The sequence below is a fragment of the Amaranthus tricolor genome, chromosome 9 (genome assembly GCF_026212465.1).
Source record: "Amaranthus tricolor cultivar Red isolate AtriRed21 chromosome 9, ASM2621246v1, whole genome shotgun sequence".
Lineage (NCBI taxonomy): Eukaryota > Viridiplantae > Streptophyta > Magnoliopsida > Caryophyllales > Amaranthaceae > Amaranthus > Amaranthus tricolor.
In genome coordinates, this window is record NC_080055.1 from 25776739 (window position 1) to 25792906 (window position 16168).

At 34.2% G+C, this 16168-nt stretch overlaps 1 protein-coding gene across 2 annotated transcripts; it reads left to right on the forward strand.

The window, feature by feature from the left end:
- The first annotated feature begins 963 nt into the window (after positions 1-963).
- On the forward strand, positions 964-15711 carry LOC130824165 (30-kDa cleavage and polyadenylation specificity factor 30). Of its 2 annotated transcripts, none has more exons than XM_057689058.1 (7): positions 964-1506; positions 3390-3755; positions 7106-7268; positions 7366-7476; positions 9342-9410; positions 12819-12905; positions 14624-15711. In XM_057689058.1, the coding sequence occupies exons 1-7, from the start codon at positions 1130-1132 to the stop codon at positions 15488-15490; spliced, it is 2040 nt and encodes a 679-aa protein (XP_057545041.1). In that variant the 5' UTR covers positions 964-1129; the 3' UTR covers positions 15491-15711. The 2 variants fall into 2 exon arrangements, with proteins under 2 accessions (XP_057545041.1, XP_057545042.1); XM_057689059.1 differs by having other exon boundaries at positions 1384-1510.
- The last annotated feature ends 457 nt before the right edge of the window (positions 15712-16168 follow it).

A 16168-nucleotide genomic window follows, 5' to 3' on the forward strand; every position in this document is an offset into this window, starting at 1 on the left:
ATTCGTGACAATTTGCTACATGTTTGAGGCTCTTTTGATCAAACTCTCTGCCTCAATGCACCATTTATGCTCGACCGGGTTGAATAGCTCGGGGCCAAGGCTAACTCTTAGCCTTCTCCCTTTGCTTCTTTCCAATGTCATTTGGTCTATTGCTACGGCCTTCCGAATCATTACCAAGTAAGTACATTAACAGCGGCACAAAAGAACAAATAATAGTGCAACAATGAGGACGGTTAACGAGATAAAATATGACATAAAATACACGTATCAAGTATAAATCTCTTTTGGTTATATCTACTTATCATTTCTTAACTAATTTTACATATTAGTAACTCTGAGTAACAAACTAATCTTATATTGAATTCATACTTAAGGAGATAAAATATGATTTAAATCCCAAAGTAATGCCTCCAATAACTATACTACAAAATACAATCATCATAAACTTAAGTTATATGTAATTTTAAGGGAAAACTGTCAGAAAGTACATAATAAAATTTCTTTTCCAAAAAGTATCTAATAAAAAGAATTTTGCCAAAAAATACCAAACAAATTTTTTTCAGTTAACCTTTAAATATAAAGTTTGACTGGTCAAAATTGAAAATTCTCCCTCCTCATCTTTGATTTCTTTTCCAATTCAATTTCCTCACCCATCTTCTTTCCCTACTATTTTTTTATAATAAATATAATTGGACCAGTCTATATTAAGACCGTCTTACTGTGAGACATTTTTAATTATAAATTTGTCAATTTTATTTAGGTTAATTACCGACAAAGGTTCTCACCTCTTTTGTGTTTTACTCGAGTTTATGTGGAGGGTATAGAGATAAACTTAGAGTTTATAGGGTTAATTGAGAGAAGGAAAAATTAGATTAGAATCGATACTAAAACCTTACTCAAAGAAAGACAATACCAACTCCAATTTAAAGGAGACTTAATTATCGTGATTTAGTTATTATTAGGGCATAATTTTGGGCAAAAATTGAAGCTTTGTGCAAAACTTGAAAAACACACGCCCCGTTACCGTCATTGATTTCCCTTACTCTGCAGTCTGCATTTTCTCATACTTTTCCTACTAATGCGTCTCTAAAACCCTAATTTTACACCAACAATCAATATCTTCAATTCAATGGACGATACAGAAGGGGGTTTAAGCTTTGATTTTGAAGGAAACCTCGATAATCTTCCAACTATCCCTACTGCTTCTAATCCAGTCCTACAACCCGACCCAAATGTTGCCCCTTCTTCCGGACCTACATCTGCTCCTGCGCCTTTTGATCCTGCTTCTACTCAATCTCAAGGTCATGGTAATCGTCGGAGTTTCCGGCAAACTGTTTGCCGACATTGGCTTCGGAGTTTGTGTATGAAGGGGGATTCTTGCGGATTTCTTCATCAATATGATAAGTCTAGGATGCCTGTTTGTCGATTCTTCAGAATGTATGGAGAGTGCCGTGAACAAGATTGTGTTTATAAGCATACTAATGAGGATATCAAAGAATGCAACATGTATGTATGTCACTTTCTTGTTATTTCATTAATCTTTTCTTCCTTAGGCTAAAGTTATATCATTGTTTGTGAATTTCTTGTTAAAAATTGATTTGATTGTGTTGGGATTTGCTTAAGTTCCTTTATGAATTCTTCTTTATGCTCATTTTCTACAAATTATAGATATATAGCTTAGTGAAAAGACCATCAGACACTTTCTCAGTTGATAGCTCGGGAAACAATCAAGACTTTTGATATAGTTTATTTGGTAAATTTTTCCTTGTTAGCTCTTGTAGAAAATTGAGCCGAGGTACTTGAAACATTCATTTAAAAGGTGTTCCTTCGTATTTACTTCAAATTTACTACACTTCTAATAAAATCATCCGTGTTAAAGCGATGTTTCATTTACTGTGTCTTATTTCGATTTAGTTTAAGCTCTTTTGATTCTAACACATGCCTTCACATCTCTAGATTTGCTCTTTCTTTATCTCTAGTTTCGTCTAAAATGATTTAATCAGCGAAAAACATGCATACTTACAAGAAAGGGATCAAAAGCATGATTTAGTGAAAGTGTGATTGAGATTGCCCCTCAACTTGTCCTAACATTGGTTTGTAATTCCTCATATATTTCTTTGGACTTTAGACTATAGTGATATGCTTACGTGACCTACTGTTCTTTGCCATAACTCACCAAAGTTCTTTTGTTGAATTTTATTCATACATATTCTTCATATTAATAAAAATCATATGCAATTCATTTTTGGTTTTACCCTATAATACCTCATACTGCATTTGTTAGCGCCTCACAAGCATAACTTCCATGGTACCCTACCAAAACATAAAACTAAATTGGTTTCTAAAAATGTTTTATCACCTCTGCTATAACTCCATACCAAACTAGTTCGAATGAGGAATCAACCTCGTGACACCTATTAGGTTGGACCCTCCTGCGGACCTCGCTTTATGAGGACACTTTGTGCTTGAGATGCCCTTTTGAAGGGGAGTCTCGGCGCACCAATTTTGGTTTAGGTCTCACCGTGTGACTGAAAGGCACGAGTTTGTGTCTAAAAGCAGCCTTCTGCAAAAATGAAATATAAGTTTGTCCCCATTAAACCGTTGCTTCCCGAAAATGAGCCCTTGGCTGCAAGGGTGTTTTGTGTACTGGGCTATGCCCTTTTCTTTTTTTTTCTTTTTTATAACTTTGTGGTTGAAAGATTGATTACCATGTGGTTAGAACACTATTACAAATCTTCTTTTTTTTTTTTTGTAATAATCTGCTATAATGCTTATCCTTTAATCTTTTGACATCTTATTTGTTCTCCATATCTTATTAGAGATAAACTCCTCATAAATTGATTTTTAGGTTTGGATATTTTAGTTGGTATAAGGAATAAACTCTTCATAAATCGAAACCTTTCAAATAAATTGGGACTTGGTCAAAAAGAATATGTACAATCCAATCAGTTCAGGACATAAGGAATGGTTTTTTTAATCTAAGAAATAATTGGATCATAATCAAAAGCATTTTTATGGTTATAAAGGTTCAATTTTCATCTTTGTGCAAAAAAGCAGTGATCGATTTTAGTAGTAGTAGTAGTAGACAAAAAGTTAGTTTGCCGTGACAACTTGTGAAACCATCCATATGAACTGCAAAAGTGGTTTCACAACCATTACCGCAAGTTTGCAATCGTGATTGCATCCAAGATTTTGTGCTCAGGTAACCGTAACTTGTGTTGGAAGTTTTTAGGTAATTACATATCAAATAGCTTACCAAACATGCTATAGCAGAATATAACATTGTGCTTCTCAAACCTCATCGTGTACATGGTGTTTCTTAATTACAAGACCATTGATGCAATGCATTGGTTACAATTACAATTTTCAAATGGGATAACTGATTGTAGGTACAAATTGGGTTTTTGTCCAAATGGTCCAGACTGTCGTTATCGACATGCAAAGCAGCCTGGACCTCCACCGCCTGTTGAAGAAGTGCTTCAGAAGATTCAACAACTTACTTCCTACAATTATAGTGCGTCGAACAAATTTTTTCAGCAACGGAATTCAAATTTTTCTCAGCAAGCAGATAGATCGCAGTTTCCACAAGGTGCTATTAGCGCAAATCAAGCTGCAGTCTCAAAGCCTACAGCATCAGAGTCCAACATACAGCAACAGCCTATTCAGGCTGGCCAGGACCAAACACAAAATCCTGCAAGTAATTTATCTAATCAACCAGGCGGAACAGCTACTCCACTGCCTCAAGGGATAACTAGGTGTGTCCAGAGTGTTAAAGCTTTTTCATTGGCTTATGATAATTGTATGATGAGTTTCATTCTTTTCAAAATGTTATGTTTCTATAAGCTTTATCTTTGACTTTGAACAAATAATAAATCATTGCTGAAGCCCGAACATTAATATGTATAAATTTTTCGAAAATTACTATGCTGTTGTTGCAATATATGTTTATATTAATTCTTAATTGTTACTACCTAGACCACTTATATGCTCTAGGATATTAGTCTTTGTTTCTTGTTTTGAAAAGTTTGTAATGCTTGTTCACTATGATATATATATATATATATACATATATATATATATATATATATATATATATATATATACATATACATATATATATATACATATATATATATATATATATATATATATATATATATATATATATATATATGAGAATCATGTCTACATGAGAACCGTAAGAACCATAATCTCTTAAAAGTAACACTTTTGTGACAAAAAGAAACACCTTTTTGTGTAAAAAGCCACATTATTTTTGTCAAATGTCGGGTTTCTTTTAAATTTTTTTTTGAAAAAATTATTTTGTCTGTAAAGTAACACTTTTTTGTACACATTTGTCAGTTTTTTTCTTGAAATTTGTTTGGGGATTTTTTTTTGGGAAAGCAACAATTTTTTGGCCAAAAAGTAACATGTATCCAAAGGTAACACTTATGTCAAATTTTTGTTTTTATTCTTTTTTTTTTCTTAAAGATAACAATTTTTTGCCAAAAAGTAACATGGTTCTCACAATTCTCATATAAGCTTGGTTTTCACCTGACTTCTTTCTATCTATATGTATGTATGAATGTATGTATACATGAAACTATTTATATGTTATAATTTGATTTTTTGCAATCAACATTGGAGATTGCAAAACATTATTGGATATTTATGCTAACCAATAATTTTTGAAAATCCTTAGATGAGAAGGGAACTTTTGGGCAGTCTTTCTATAATAGGGTATTTTTACACATTATTAGGGAAAGAATTTTAACGGAATTGATTGACAAAAAAAATATATCCTTTACGTCAGTTTTGTTTTTCACTAACAATAGAGATCCTTTGATGATGTTGATCAATGTATTATAAGTTTTATTAATTGCATAGTATGTAAAAGTGCAACATTCATGTGAAACTATACTTGCATCTTAGTCATAAAAGGCGTGAGACTCCCTAAGGTGCTAAAGGTCTCCATGGCCTAAGCATGAGGCACCAAGGCAATGGTGCCAACTTTTGGGTGTGAGACGACCAACACAGAGAAATAAATGAAAATTAAACTCTCAAAAAAACCTAAAAAAAGAAGAGAAAGGGAATAAAGAAGAAAAGAAAACATATATGGTGACTGCTCTCACTAAATGAGCCTCTTTTGAGGGCAACCAAAAGGCACTGCTTAGGAGTGCTTGCCTTTAGGTGCTATAAGGTGCTAGCATTAAGAAATCGCCTCGCCTAGCCCTATCAAAGCATGAAACCTATTATGACCAAGACTTGTCTGACTCTTTCTATTTTTCACCCCCTTTGCTGTTTCTCCCTTCTTACCCTCGTGATGGTGGGAAGTAAAACAAATCATTTTTGAAGTATTGTTGTTTGCCGTGTTAAGTAATTTATCCCAAACTACCATAAATTTTGACCATAAAATATGTTTTGGTGCTTGATTTGTTGCATTGTGTTTCAAAAAATTTGATCATTTAGTGGAGTTTGAGATATTATTGTACAATATGTGAATTTAACCTCAGGCTAAAATTCTAAAAATTTTGTATTTATTTTTGCTAATTGAGTAAAAGTGTACCAGTTTATTAAACGGTTGAACTATTACTCATTTAATCAAACATGTCGAAACAGCTAAGCGATAACCCATACATATCGTGTTTGGTTCTTAGTCATGTTAACTTTTGGTGGCTCTAGTTATGAGTCCTAATTAGGTGGTGTATGCTATGTTGTTAATCACCTATTCTAACACTTTTTGGTGATTTGTGTTGCCTATGGGATAATTGAGAAAGTTGGTATGTAGTTGTGAGTGACTTTAGTAGAATTTTAACCCTTAAAGCACCATCAATGGTGATCTAAACAATGGGGCTAACGAGCTTGATCTTGACCTTTTGATCATGAAAGTGACATGAATGGTCTAGTTTGAGGCATAATTCTGCTGCCGTGGTGAATTCAGGGCAAGTGAGGAAAGGGATTCCTGTGATGACGACAAAACACATGTCATCAACTTGCTTAGATTTGTTTCTGTCTAAGGTCCCAAAGTCATTTTTGCGTTACTTTTCCTCATTTCTTGGTGTACCTTGTTTCAGTACTTGGAGATAAGAATTGAGGCACATATCATGTGGGTTTGCAAACTAAATCGATGAAAGTTGCCCAGTCGTAATATCTTGTGTCCTGCTCCAATAGTTCCAACAGATTTTGAAATAAAAGGAGAAATTTGTATATAAAAAGAATCCAGATTTTTTTAAGTTAATATCAGTGAACAATCTGTTTATTTATTGATTTTTTTATCCTCTTTGTTATTTCTATTTACACAGAAAACTCTGTATTTCATAAAGAATGATAGAGTACAAGAGAAATATAAGATGTTAAATAGGTAAAAAAAAACTAGGTGTCATTATTATTGAAAAAAATAGGCAACATGGTGAGGCAAGTTAGCAAAAGGTCATGCGGACAAAGGAGAGGCAAAAGGGGAAATTTGGTGCTCTTGACCTTTTGAAAACTAATTTGGGTATTCTGTACTTCTATTGGCTATCATATGAATTGTGTGACACCCTGTAATCACACGCTCTTTCAGTGTTCACATGCTGTTTAATCTGTATGATTTTGCTACTTGCTACCGCTACTGCTACTGCTTCTGTTATCGTTTTGTTGTTGCTGTTCTTGAGTGTTATTCTTTAAGAGCTGTTATGTTGCCTTTACGCATGATACTATAATATTAATTCAAAGTTGGGATTCTAATCTACTGTGACAAGGCTCATGTGGCCATTATGCGAAATATAATATGCTCTTTATCTATACAAAACCATATCCATCTAGCTTCACTTGGCTTCTTAACTTTGTTTCGCATCATCAACACACATTGTTACAGACTTACAGTGTCGGCACTGAAATAAGCTGGCATTATAATGTATGTATGACAGAAAATGGTGGAAAGAGAGAAGGGCATAAGAGAAGTTAAGATCGAGTATGTTATGCTAACTGTTCTAAACTTTACTGGAGGCTTTACATAATACATACAATATAGCACTACTGTTATTCTTTCGAATATCCTGCTATTTCGGTTTTGAGCAAAGTTCTCTTCAATGTTCTTCCTTTATTGGGTTTTTTTGACATACAGGTATTTTATTGTGAAGAGCTGTAATCGTGAAAACTTGGAGCTATCGGTTCAACAAGGTGTATGGGCTACTCAAAGAAGCAATGAGGCTAAATTGAATGAAGCTTTTGATTCTGTTGAGCATGTTATATTGATCTTTTCTGTCAATCGTACTCGGCATTTCCAGGTCAGTGTTCAAATATTTTTTTTGTTGTATTGTTTGTTATATAAAGGTGAGTTTGCTAGCTCTAGATCTGAAATAGATGCTAATTTTAAATTGTTAGGGTTGTGCGAAAATGACATCTAAAATTGGTGAGACTGCTAGTGGAGGTAATTGGAAGCATGCACATGGAACTGCTCATTATGGAAGGAATTTTTCTGTTAAATGGCTGAAGGTATTTCTATTTGTTCTAATAAGCTGTACTTCTCTTTGTTTTTTTTTTAAATGTTGAATCTATTGATGTACTCTATGACCTGTTCATCAACGAAGCAGGCTGAGTGATGCAATTCTTGCAATGATGCAAATTGTGTTTGAAAAGAGATACAAATCATTGAAAACAGTGAAATGTAGGAGTGAACAAAAACTGATCAAAATCCCAATCATCAATCTCAGATAATGTTTTTGAAAAGTTATGTCACTTTTACTTTTCTGAAATGGTAGCATGTGTGACTGTTATATATTTGGATGACGTAAGTGTTAATATGATTTCATTGATATTTATGTGGAATGAGTGTTATAATTGAGAAAAATGCTAATCAAGCACTCCGATTTCATCTTGTTGAAGTATGATGCTATTTTTTGGAACTTGAAAATACGAACTGATTTTTATAGATTGGCATAGCTGCCCCAAACCCCATAACTAGAGGTGAAAGTTTATTTCGATATTGTATTTTCATAAAACCGATCAAACCAAGTTTATTTTGGTTTTTGATTTTTCACTCCAAAAGCAAACCACATTTAGCCACGATCCAAATTAAACTAAACCAAATTAATTTGGTTTAAACTTTTTCAGTCCAATCAAAACTGAATTTTTAACCAAAAAACAAATCTAAAATGCAAACGAAATTGAAACCAAAATATTAAGTCATAGTAGTAAAAATAAGGGTGACAAAATGAAACGTGAATTCTCAAATAAAGGTTTATGTTGTCAGAGCGCTGAAGTTTATTTTGTTGCTAATTGCTATCATATAATGAAGTCTTCAGATTCGCATGTCGAGTTGCACTAGGTTTACTTAAGTAATTTAACCCAATTTAGAACGTGTGTTCATACTTAAAATCGGTTCAAAATTTCATTTTTCGGTTTTTTATAAGCTCAAACCCAATCGAAATTGAAATATTTTGTTTTACAAATTTTCAATCCAAATTCAAACCAAATTATTAAAAGTCTAAACCATATTTTTAGTTTAGTTTGCAAGTTTTTCCGAATAACTTTCGTCCCTACTAATTACAGTCCCAAACAACCAGAGTCATCCAAAACTTTATATTTTCAAATATATCCTACTCGAACTTGAGTCGCTCAATTGATCCCAAAGCCAAAAGCTCTTAATATACAGTGTTTTTTGAGAATAAGATAAAAGACAATACACTTGAATACCTGACTGAAACTATCAGTTCAAATTCAGAATTTAAATCGATTAAATTTGTAGAACACAAATTCTTGTGAGAGACGGTCTCTTTGAGATACCATCTCTAATTGGGCTGGCCTATTATATATTTTTAAAAATATTATAAGTAGGCATTAAGAATAATGTAAAAAGACATTTAAGATATTAAAGTAGGCATTAAGGATACGGTAAGTAAACATTAAGGATAATGTAAGTAGGCATTAAGAATACGGTAAGTAGGCGTTAATCTTTAATGGCTGAGCTTGAGATATGTCTCTCAAATAGACGGTCTCTCAAGAGACTAGCTGTTTGTAGAAAACCTATTTTGTCCTTATATAAGTAATTAATTAACAAGAGGGAAGATGATGTGTTTTAGTTTGTTTGTTTTGGTGGGGGGTAGTTTAGGAAAATACACAAATAGGGCTATAGTTTGAGCATTTTTTAGGGCTTAATTTAGCACCTCATTATGTAATATCTTGATTTAGGCTTCAATCTTGACATTACTCCCTCCTAAAGAGGTTAATAATTTCTATGAGTTACAATTTTGCTTTCTTTTTGCTGTGAATTTTTTTTAAGATGTGATCTCTTTTGCAAATGAATGTCATGTATTAAAAGTTCTTGTTTGTAATATCAACTTTCTTCTTCACTAATGCAGTTATGTGAGCTGTCTTTCAATAAAACTCGACATTTGAGGAACCCATACAATGAGAATTTGCCAGTAAAGGTACCATCATGTACATGGTTAGCCAACTACTCTGTTTTATTTTTGCATTGATCAACATTTATGCTTTGATGATTTGGTTTTACTAGGATTTTTGCCAGTAAAGGTACCATCATTGTAGCCATCAATATCTTGGAATCAAAAACCTTACCATCTTGTGTGTGCTTTCATAATAAAGGTTCTATGAAGAGTGTAGGTCAAGTGATTTGATACAATCTTGGGAAGATAGATGGATGGGATTAGAGCCTTTCAAATTTCTTTTTCCAAATTGTATTAATTATCATGCAACCATGAAGCTCCCATCAGTGATTTTTTAATGTGAGAAATAATAAAGTGTTTTGGAATCTTTTCTTTAGACACCATCCCTAAAAAGGGACCTTAATTCGGTGTCTAAACTTCTTTCTCTACTTCAGAATTTTCGCCCTTCTTTGAAATCCGACACCTGGAGTTTGTCCCCTTGATCCATTAAAAAGTTTTTCTCATTCTATTCCTGCCTCATTTCCCCTTCTTCCACATCTTTTCAGCAACCAAATTTATTTGGTGAGCAGAAGTCCAATGTAAAGTAAGAGCATTTGGTTGGTTTGTTGTCTTGGGGAAGCTTAATACGATGGAGAATTTACAAACTAGAAGACCTAACAAATCTTTTAATCCACAAAGATGCTTGTGTTTGAAGGATGGAGAAAATAATGATCATTTTCTTTGTGCATTGCATTTTTGCAAAGGGTCTTTAAAATAGGCTTTTAAGATTGGCGGGAAAAATGGGTGCTTCGAAGAAAATTGGGGATTTCATATTTACTAATTTTCGTGGGTTTTGTCATTGGTGCCAATAGAGACCTCAAGAAATTATGATGTATTGTTATGTAGTTATATGGTCTATCTAATCTGTGGAAAACAGCTAGTTTCTTGACAGACAGTCTCTTTGAGAGACATATTTCAAGCCCAGCCCATTAAAGATTAATGCCTACTTACATTATCCTTAATGCTTACTTATCGTATCCTTAATGCCTACTTTCAGTATCTTAAATGTCTACTTACATCATTCTTAATGCCTACTTACAATATTTCAAAAAATAAATAATGGGCCGGTTCATTTAGAGATGGTCTCTCAAAGAGACCGTCTCTCACAAGAATTTGTGGGAAAGAAATAGGCGATTTTTTAAAGATCAATTTTTGTACTTATGAACTATTTGGGATAAGGCAAAATGTTTAGCCTTGTTAGTTGTTATGGGCTAAGGCCAATGGCCTTTCAACATTGTTCTTTAAACGAGTTATGTAGTTGAGAATGGAGCATTAATGTGGTTAGATAGCTCAAATATTTAGGTGGCACTCATTCCTAATGTATTGCTAAGTTTCTTCATTAATAAATTTTTTTTATCATAAAAAAAGAATTGTTTATGATTGGAAATTTCTGCCTCTCAAGCAGCGTTTCAACAATAGTGCAAAATATCCGTTGCATCACCTTATTGCAACCACATTGTGAAGGCTTTTGAGATAATCGCTATAAAAATTTTGGCCGCGACAATCGTAGGTGACATCGCGAAGGCCGTTTACTTCGATCGAAACCGTATTTTTGCACGATTCCAACATCAAATTGATAATTTAAAATCATCCATTATATTTGATCTCGACATTTCATATTTGAATATCCTAATTCTTAACCTTCCCGTGCTTTCGGCCTATCCACCATATCCTACTTACAAGATAAGCTTTCCAAAATCCAAACGTCAGTTTCCTGACTATAACATACTATTTTGATAGATACTTGGTAAGCATGATTCCCGAGATAGGGAAACTTAATCCTGCCACCAAGGAAATGATTTTGTTTTTCTCAAAACCGACTTTGCAGTTGGCACTCACTTTAACCAGTTTGCATCTCAATGTACATTCTGAATTTATAAATGATTGGAGGTCGATGCTAAGTTTGACAGCTCGAGATTCCATTATGGAATTTTGATAAAGCTAATCTTTTACTCTATTTGGAGCTCCCTCTATCCAGAAACCAGTCTAAATATCTTAAATTGGTTAGGACTTGTTTAATGTTTCAAGATCAGTAGCTTGTAATTCCATGGCATCACCTGTACTGCAAATGAAAACATGAACGTTATCCCAACCCGCCTAAAGGCCCCAGATAAGCTTCATGTGCAAACTCCTCAAGCATTTTTTTTATGTGTATAGTTTTTTAAACTTTAGTGAATGGGCTATCCAATCTTTTATATTAGGGCACTTGCATTGCATTTGACAATTCTAACGTATATAATAAAAGCATGACAAGGATTTGCAATTGAGTTTGAATGCGAGCCAAAAGTTGTTAGCCATGCGAGATTAGCTCCAATGGATAAAGGGAAATTTGGTATTAATTTAGAATGACTATAATAAGATAGATCTACAAATCAGAATTTGCTATTCTGAACATGTACTAAAATGAACTTGGACCTTTCTATTTCTATAAATAATAGCGAGAAGAATTTAAAACTTCCAAATATGTCCTTTGGACTTGGCTACTTATTCCTGAGTCCTATGCGTAAAAAACTTTTTGTAAGGTGATTGTAGGAAAGAATAATAGAAGAAAAGATAACAAAATGAACGTATTAGCATTGAATTCTATTTTGGATAGAAAATTATTACATTTGTTTTCTACCACCGGAAATCTGGAAACAACCCTTTTAATATCACTAACAAAGGTTAGGTTGCGTATATCTAACGCCCAAAACCTCTCCTAGGTGTGAGCCACTTAATGACATTGGGGTAATGGAATGGTGTTTAAGTAATAAACTTTCGGATGACGTAGATATATGTTGATAGCAACTCTAAATGGTCACTAGAGTATTTCATAGATCTAATATGCAGTAAAATTTTAGAAATGCTGCTGTATATGTATTTGAGTTAGTTTATTGGAGCTTGCATAACACCACTACCTCTGTTTTTTGATATCTGTTTGAGTCAAAGTGGATATACAAATTAATTCAGAGGTAGTAGTAATATTTCTGCAATTGTCAGAATACCTCCTGACTCGTATTTTATCCCTTTGGGAATCGTAAAAATATCAGACAGATGGTAATTGAACTAAATTATCATGTTGAATTCGAATGCATGTGCAATCCTACCCTTGTAAAGAACAAACCCCTTATAAAAATGTTCAATAAGGAAATGTGCAACGAATTTGAAGAATGTCACTATTTCTTTATGTTGTGAAAGTTGTTTCTTTATCTTGTGAACATGCAAGAACGGGTCATGTGCAACTACCATTTTGCTCATGTGATGTGACCCCTTCCTGTTTATGCTAGACGAAGGCCTATTTTTCCCTGCTCCCTCTCCACCCAAAACTATTGTGTTTTTGAAACTTTTGTCTAAATGTATCTGTTTTTTTGATATCTAACGTTATGCTTTTCTTTCTAATTATTGGTGTTTCAGATTAGTAGAGATTGCCAGGAGCTTGAACCTTCTGTTGGGGAGCAGTTGGCCTCCTTGCTTTATCTTGAACCAGACGGTGAACTTATGGTATGTTTCCATTCTGGAATTACTAATCTGGTCATAAAATAGTTTTTATTTTCTTCAAAAATTATAATTGTAGACAAGTAGTGCCTAGGAGTTTCTTATCTCCTTTACTTGGAATCTCATGTCATATGATATGTGGATGTTGGAATTGAGTTACATTTTTCTTATACCCTATCCATTCTTTGACCTGAACTGAAGGAGTACCTGGTTGTGTTTGAATTCAGCTTTTGTTTTTACAACACTTTCAGCTATTGATGACTAGAAAAAGCTTAGTTTTTCCAGAATTTATAATGTACAACAAAAGGCTAATATTTAAACTTTTAGGTTTCCACTTTCCAACGATGAATGTGGTGACAATTTATTATGTGTTGTTATGTTATGTCTGAAGGGTAGTAGTTTTTTGATTTCTTACTCTGGAAAAACATGTGAGATTTACAGAAAACTCGTTAATTGTATATTGGCACACAAGTATCATATAAAATGTACAGAAAACATGTAAGATCTACTGGATTTAATCTATTCAATTTTTCCAGATCCAGCAAAACCTTAATCAGATCTAGATTTTGCTAGAATGATATTTTGATAGTGATTGGGGTTGTTTCTGCCAATCCTTGTTTTAGAGGAATTTTAAAGGAATATTTGAGGAATTGGTCTTGTATTAGGCTCTTTTAATGAGGCAGAATGTGCATTCCATCTGTGGGACTCTAGCCAGGGCTCATTTATTCCATTAACTCTAGTATTAGTACTTAACATATTGCTTTCTCTTTGTGATTTGATTGAATTTTAGTTGGCTGAAGAGACAAAAATAAGTTTGTTTCCAATTGGCCGGACATTGTTTTCACTTGGGTTTACCTAACGTCTTTGTATAAACAAGTAGTCAATTAAATTTTTGGAGCTATTTTTGGATTTAAAACTTCAAGCAAAGATGAAGTCATGTGGCTTTTTGAGGTTGCTTGGTTATACTGCACTCTACCCACTTCTCGTATATCTCTTCAGTTTTCTGTTTCTAACCCTTGACAAATCTGGTGGATGATTTTGTTGGCTCTTGAATTCCATTTCATGTTGTTAGCTTGGAATATTGATCCAATAAAAATAGCCAACTTTTAGTGACCCAAGCATTTTCATCAACATTCTGGTGATCTGCTTTTACAATATAGGATATATTACAAAATCAATTAGAAGAGTTTCAAAGGAGTGTAGTGTAGTGGAAAGCAGGTAGGGATTGAACATTATACGAATGGTCTTTTGTATGTAAGAATATAGTGGGTTTTGCAAAAGTCTTTGTTTTTGCTATTTTTTCTTTCAAAAGCGTGAGTTCTCAAATCCTTGTTTTTTTGGATGTCTGAAGTTTAGGATCTGATACCCAGTTTAGACTGCCCTGTTTCAGAAGAAAATGAGGCGTTTTGGTATCAAGGTATACACCAATGCACTTTTCTGGGTACAAAAGTGCTTGAACTATAAATCTTTGGAGTGATTTTTAATGAGGGAACTTTGATGGGTGAGTAGAGGAGGATGAGTGAATGAGGGTTCATTTTTCCCTTTTGCAATTCAGAAGCTGACCTGCCCTGGCTATCTTAGATTCTCTCAATAATTCATGCGTGGTACAAACTGGAGCACTTTTGCTATTTTTTGTATGCTGCAGTTTGTGTCGCACTGTTTTAAAATATTTTTGTTGTGCTTGAAACTCAAATGATCTCTGTTTTTCTTGTACAATTTGTCAGGCAACTCTAACCGCAGCTGAATCCAAACGTGAGGAAGAAAAAGCAAAAGGACTGAATGTAGAAAATGAAGCTGGGAATCCAGATATAGTCCCATTTGAAGACAATGAAGAGGAGGAAGAGGAGGACAGTGAAGAAGAAGAAGACGATAGTGTCAGCCAGGTACCTGGACTACCTGGACTAGCTTTGCAAGGCAGAGGAAGGGGAAGAGGAATGATGTGGCCACCAAATTTTCCAATGGGACGTGGTATTCGCCCTATGCCAGGACTGCGGGGCTTCCCTCCTGGCATGATGGGTGCGGATGGTTTTTCTTATGGGCCTGGGCCTGATGGGTTTCCGATGCCTGATCCTTTTGGGATGGCCCCTCGTCCTTTTGTTCCTTATGGCCCAAGGTTCCCCAATGATTTCGCAAATCCTGCACCTGGAATGATGTTTCCTGGTCGACCTTCTCAACCTGGAGGGGTCCTTCCCGGTGGTGGATTTGGGATGATGATGGGCCCTGGACGTGGTCCTTTCATCCCTGGAGGAATGGGTATGGGAGGGAGAGGTGGTAGACCAATGGGAATGCCTCCAATGTTTCCTCCTCCACCTGGACCACCTCAAGGCGCCAATCGGGGTCCTAAGAGGGATATGAGAGGATCTAATGATTGGGGAGAGACATTTGGGACGGGTCCAGAGCAAGGAAAGCAACAGGATATGGGCGGTGGACGTAGTGATGAGCCACAAGGTCAACAAGGCGTTGAAAAATATGTTTCTACAAACAAAAATGATGAGAGTGAAAGTGAAGATGAGGCGCCTAGGCGGTCAAGACATGGTGAAGGAAAAAAGAAACGCCGAAGCTTGGATGGTGATGTGGACGCTGACCCATGAGAGTTTTTGTTAAAAGAGGTTTCTATGGATAATATAGAAACCATGAAAACCTCCAAAATTGTTTGTGATGTAACCTTAGCACAATTAGAATATACCAATGGCTTGTAGTGTTTTTCTGTTCTTAAAGAATTTTTAGAGAACACACTAAAACCTAACAACAATCAACATTCAGTTGGCTCTTTGTATTTTTACATTATTTATATTCACCATTTATTCTCTCATCATTAATGTTTTAGATTTATCATTTTTTATAAGTATTAATTTATTTATTTGCAACTTAGTTTAGGAGGTATAATTATACATTATTTATATTCACCATTTATTTTCTATCTGAAGCTTTGCCACTGCTACAACCTAAGTTCTTAACTTCGAAGTTTAAGAAGTATAACTTAAAAGACTAAAGCCATTCGTGTTTTTTTCTTAAAAAAGATAAAAAGAATTCTAAATTTTCAAAATACAACCTGTAACTAAAATGTCTTCCTTGACATCGTTCACATAAGATCATATTGCCTTGAGCTATTTTTGTGAGAGACCATCTCTCAGTAAAACGACCTTATACAAGTTCATATGCTAATAATTGTCTTAGTTTCGTTATTCAATCAAGTATAAGGAACATCTCACTGTGAGACCGTCTCACACAAAATTTTGTGTATTATCTTGGATTTTTTTAAATGTGTA

Bases quoted from the DNA above. Each gene is read 5' to 3' on its own strand.
- LOC130824165 (XM_057689058.1), top strand. From the start codon at position 1,130: ATGGACGATACAGAAGGGGGTTTAAGCTTTGATTTTGAAGGAAACCTC. The intron at 9,411-12,818 runs GTACCATCATGT...TTGGTGTTTCAG, and splicing joins ATGAGAATTTGCCAGTAAAG to ATTAGTAGAGATTGCCAGGA. The intron at 12,906-14,623 runs GTATGTTTCCAT...ACAATTTGTCAG, and splicing joins AACCAGACGGTGAACTTATG to GCAACTCTAACCGCAGCTGA.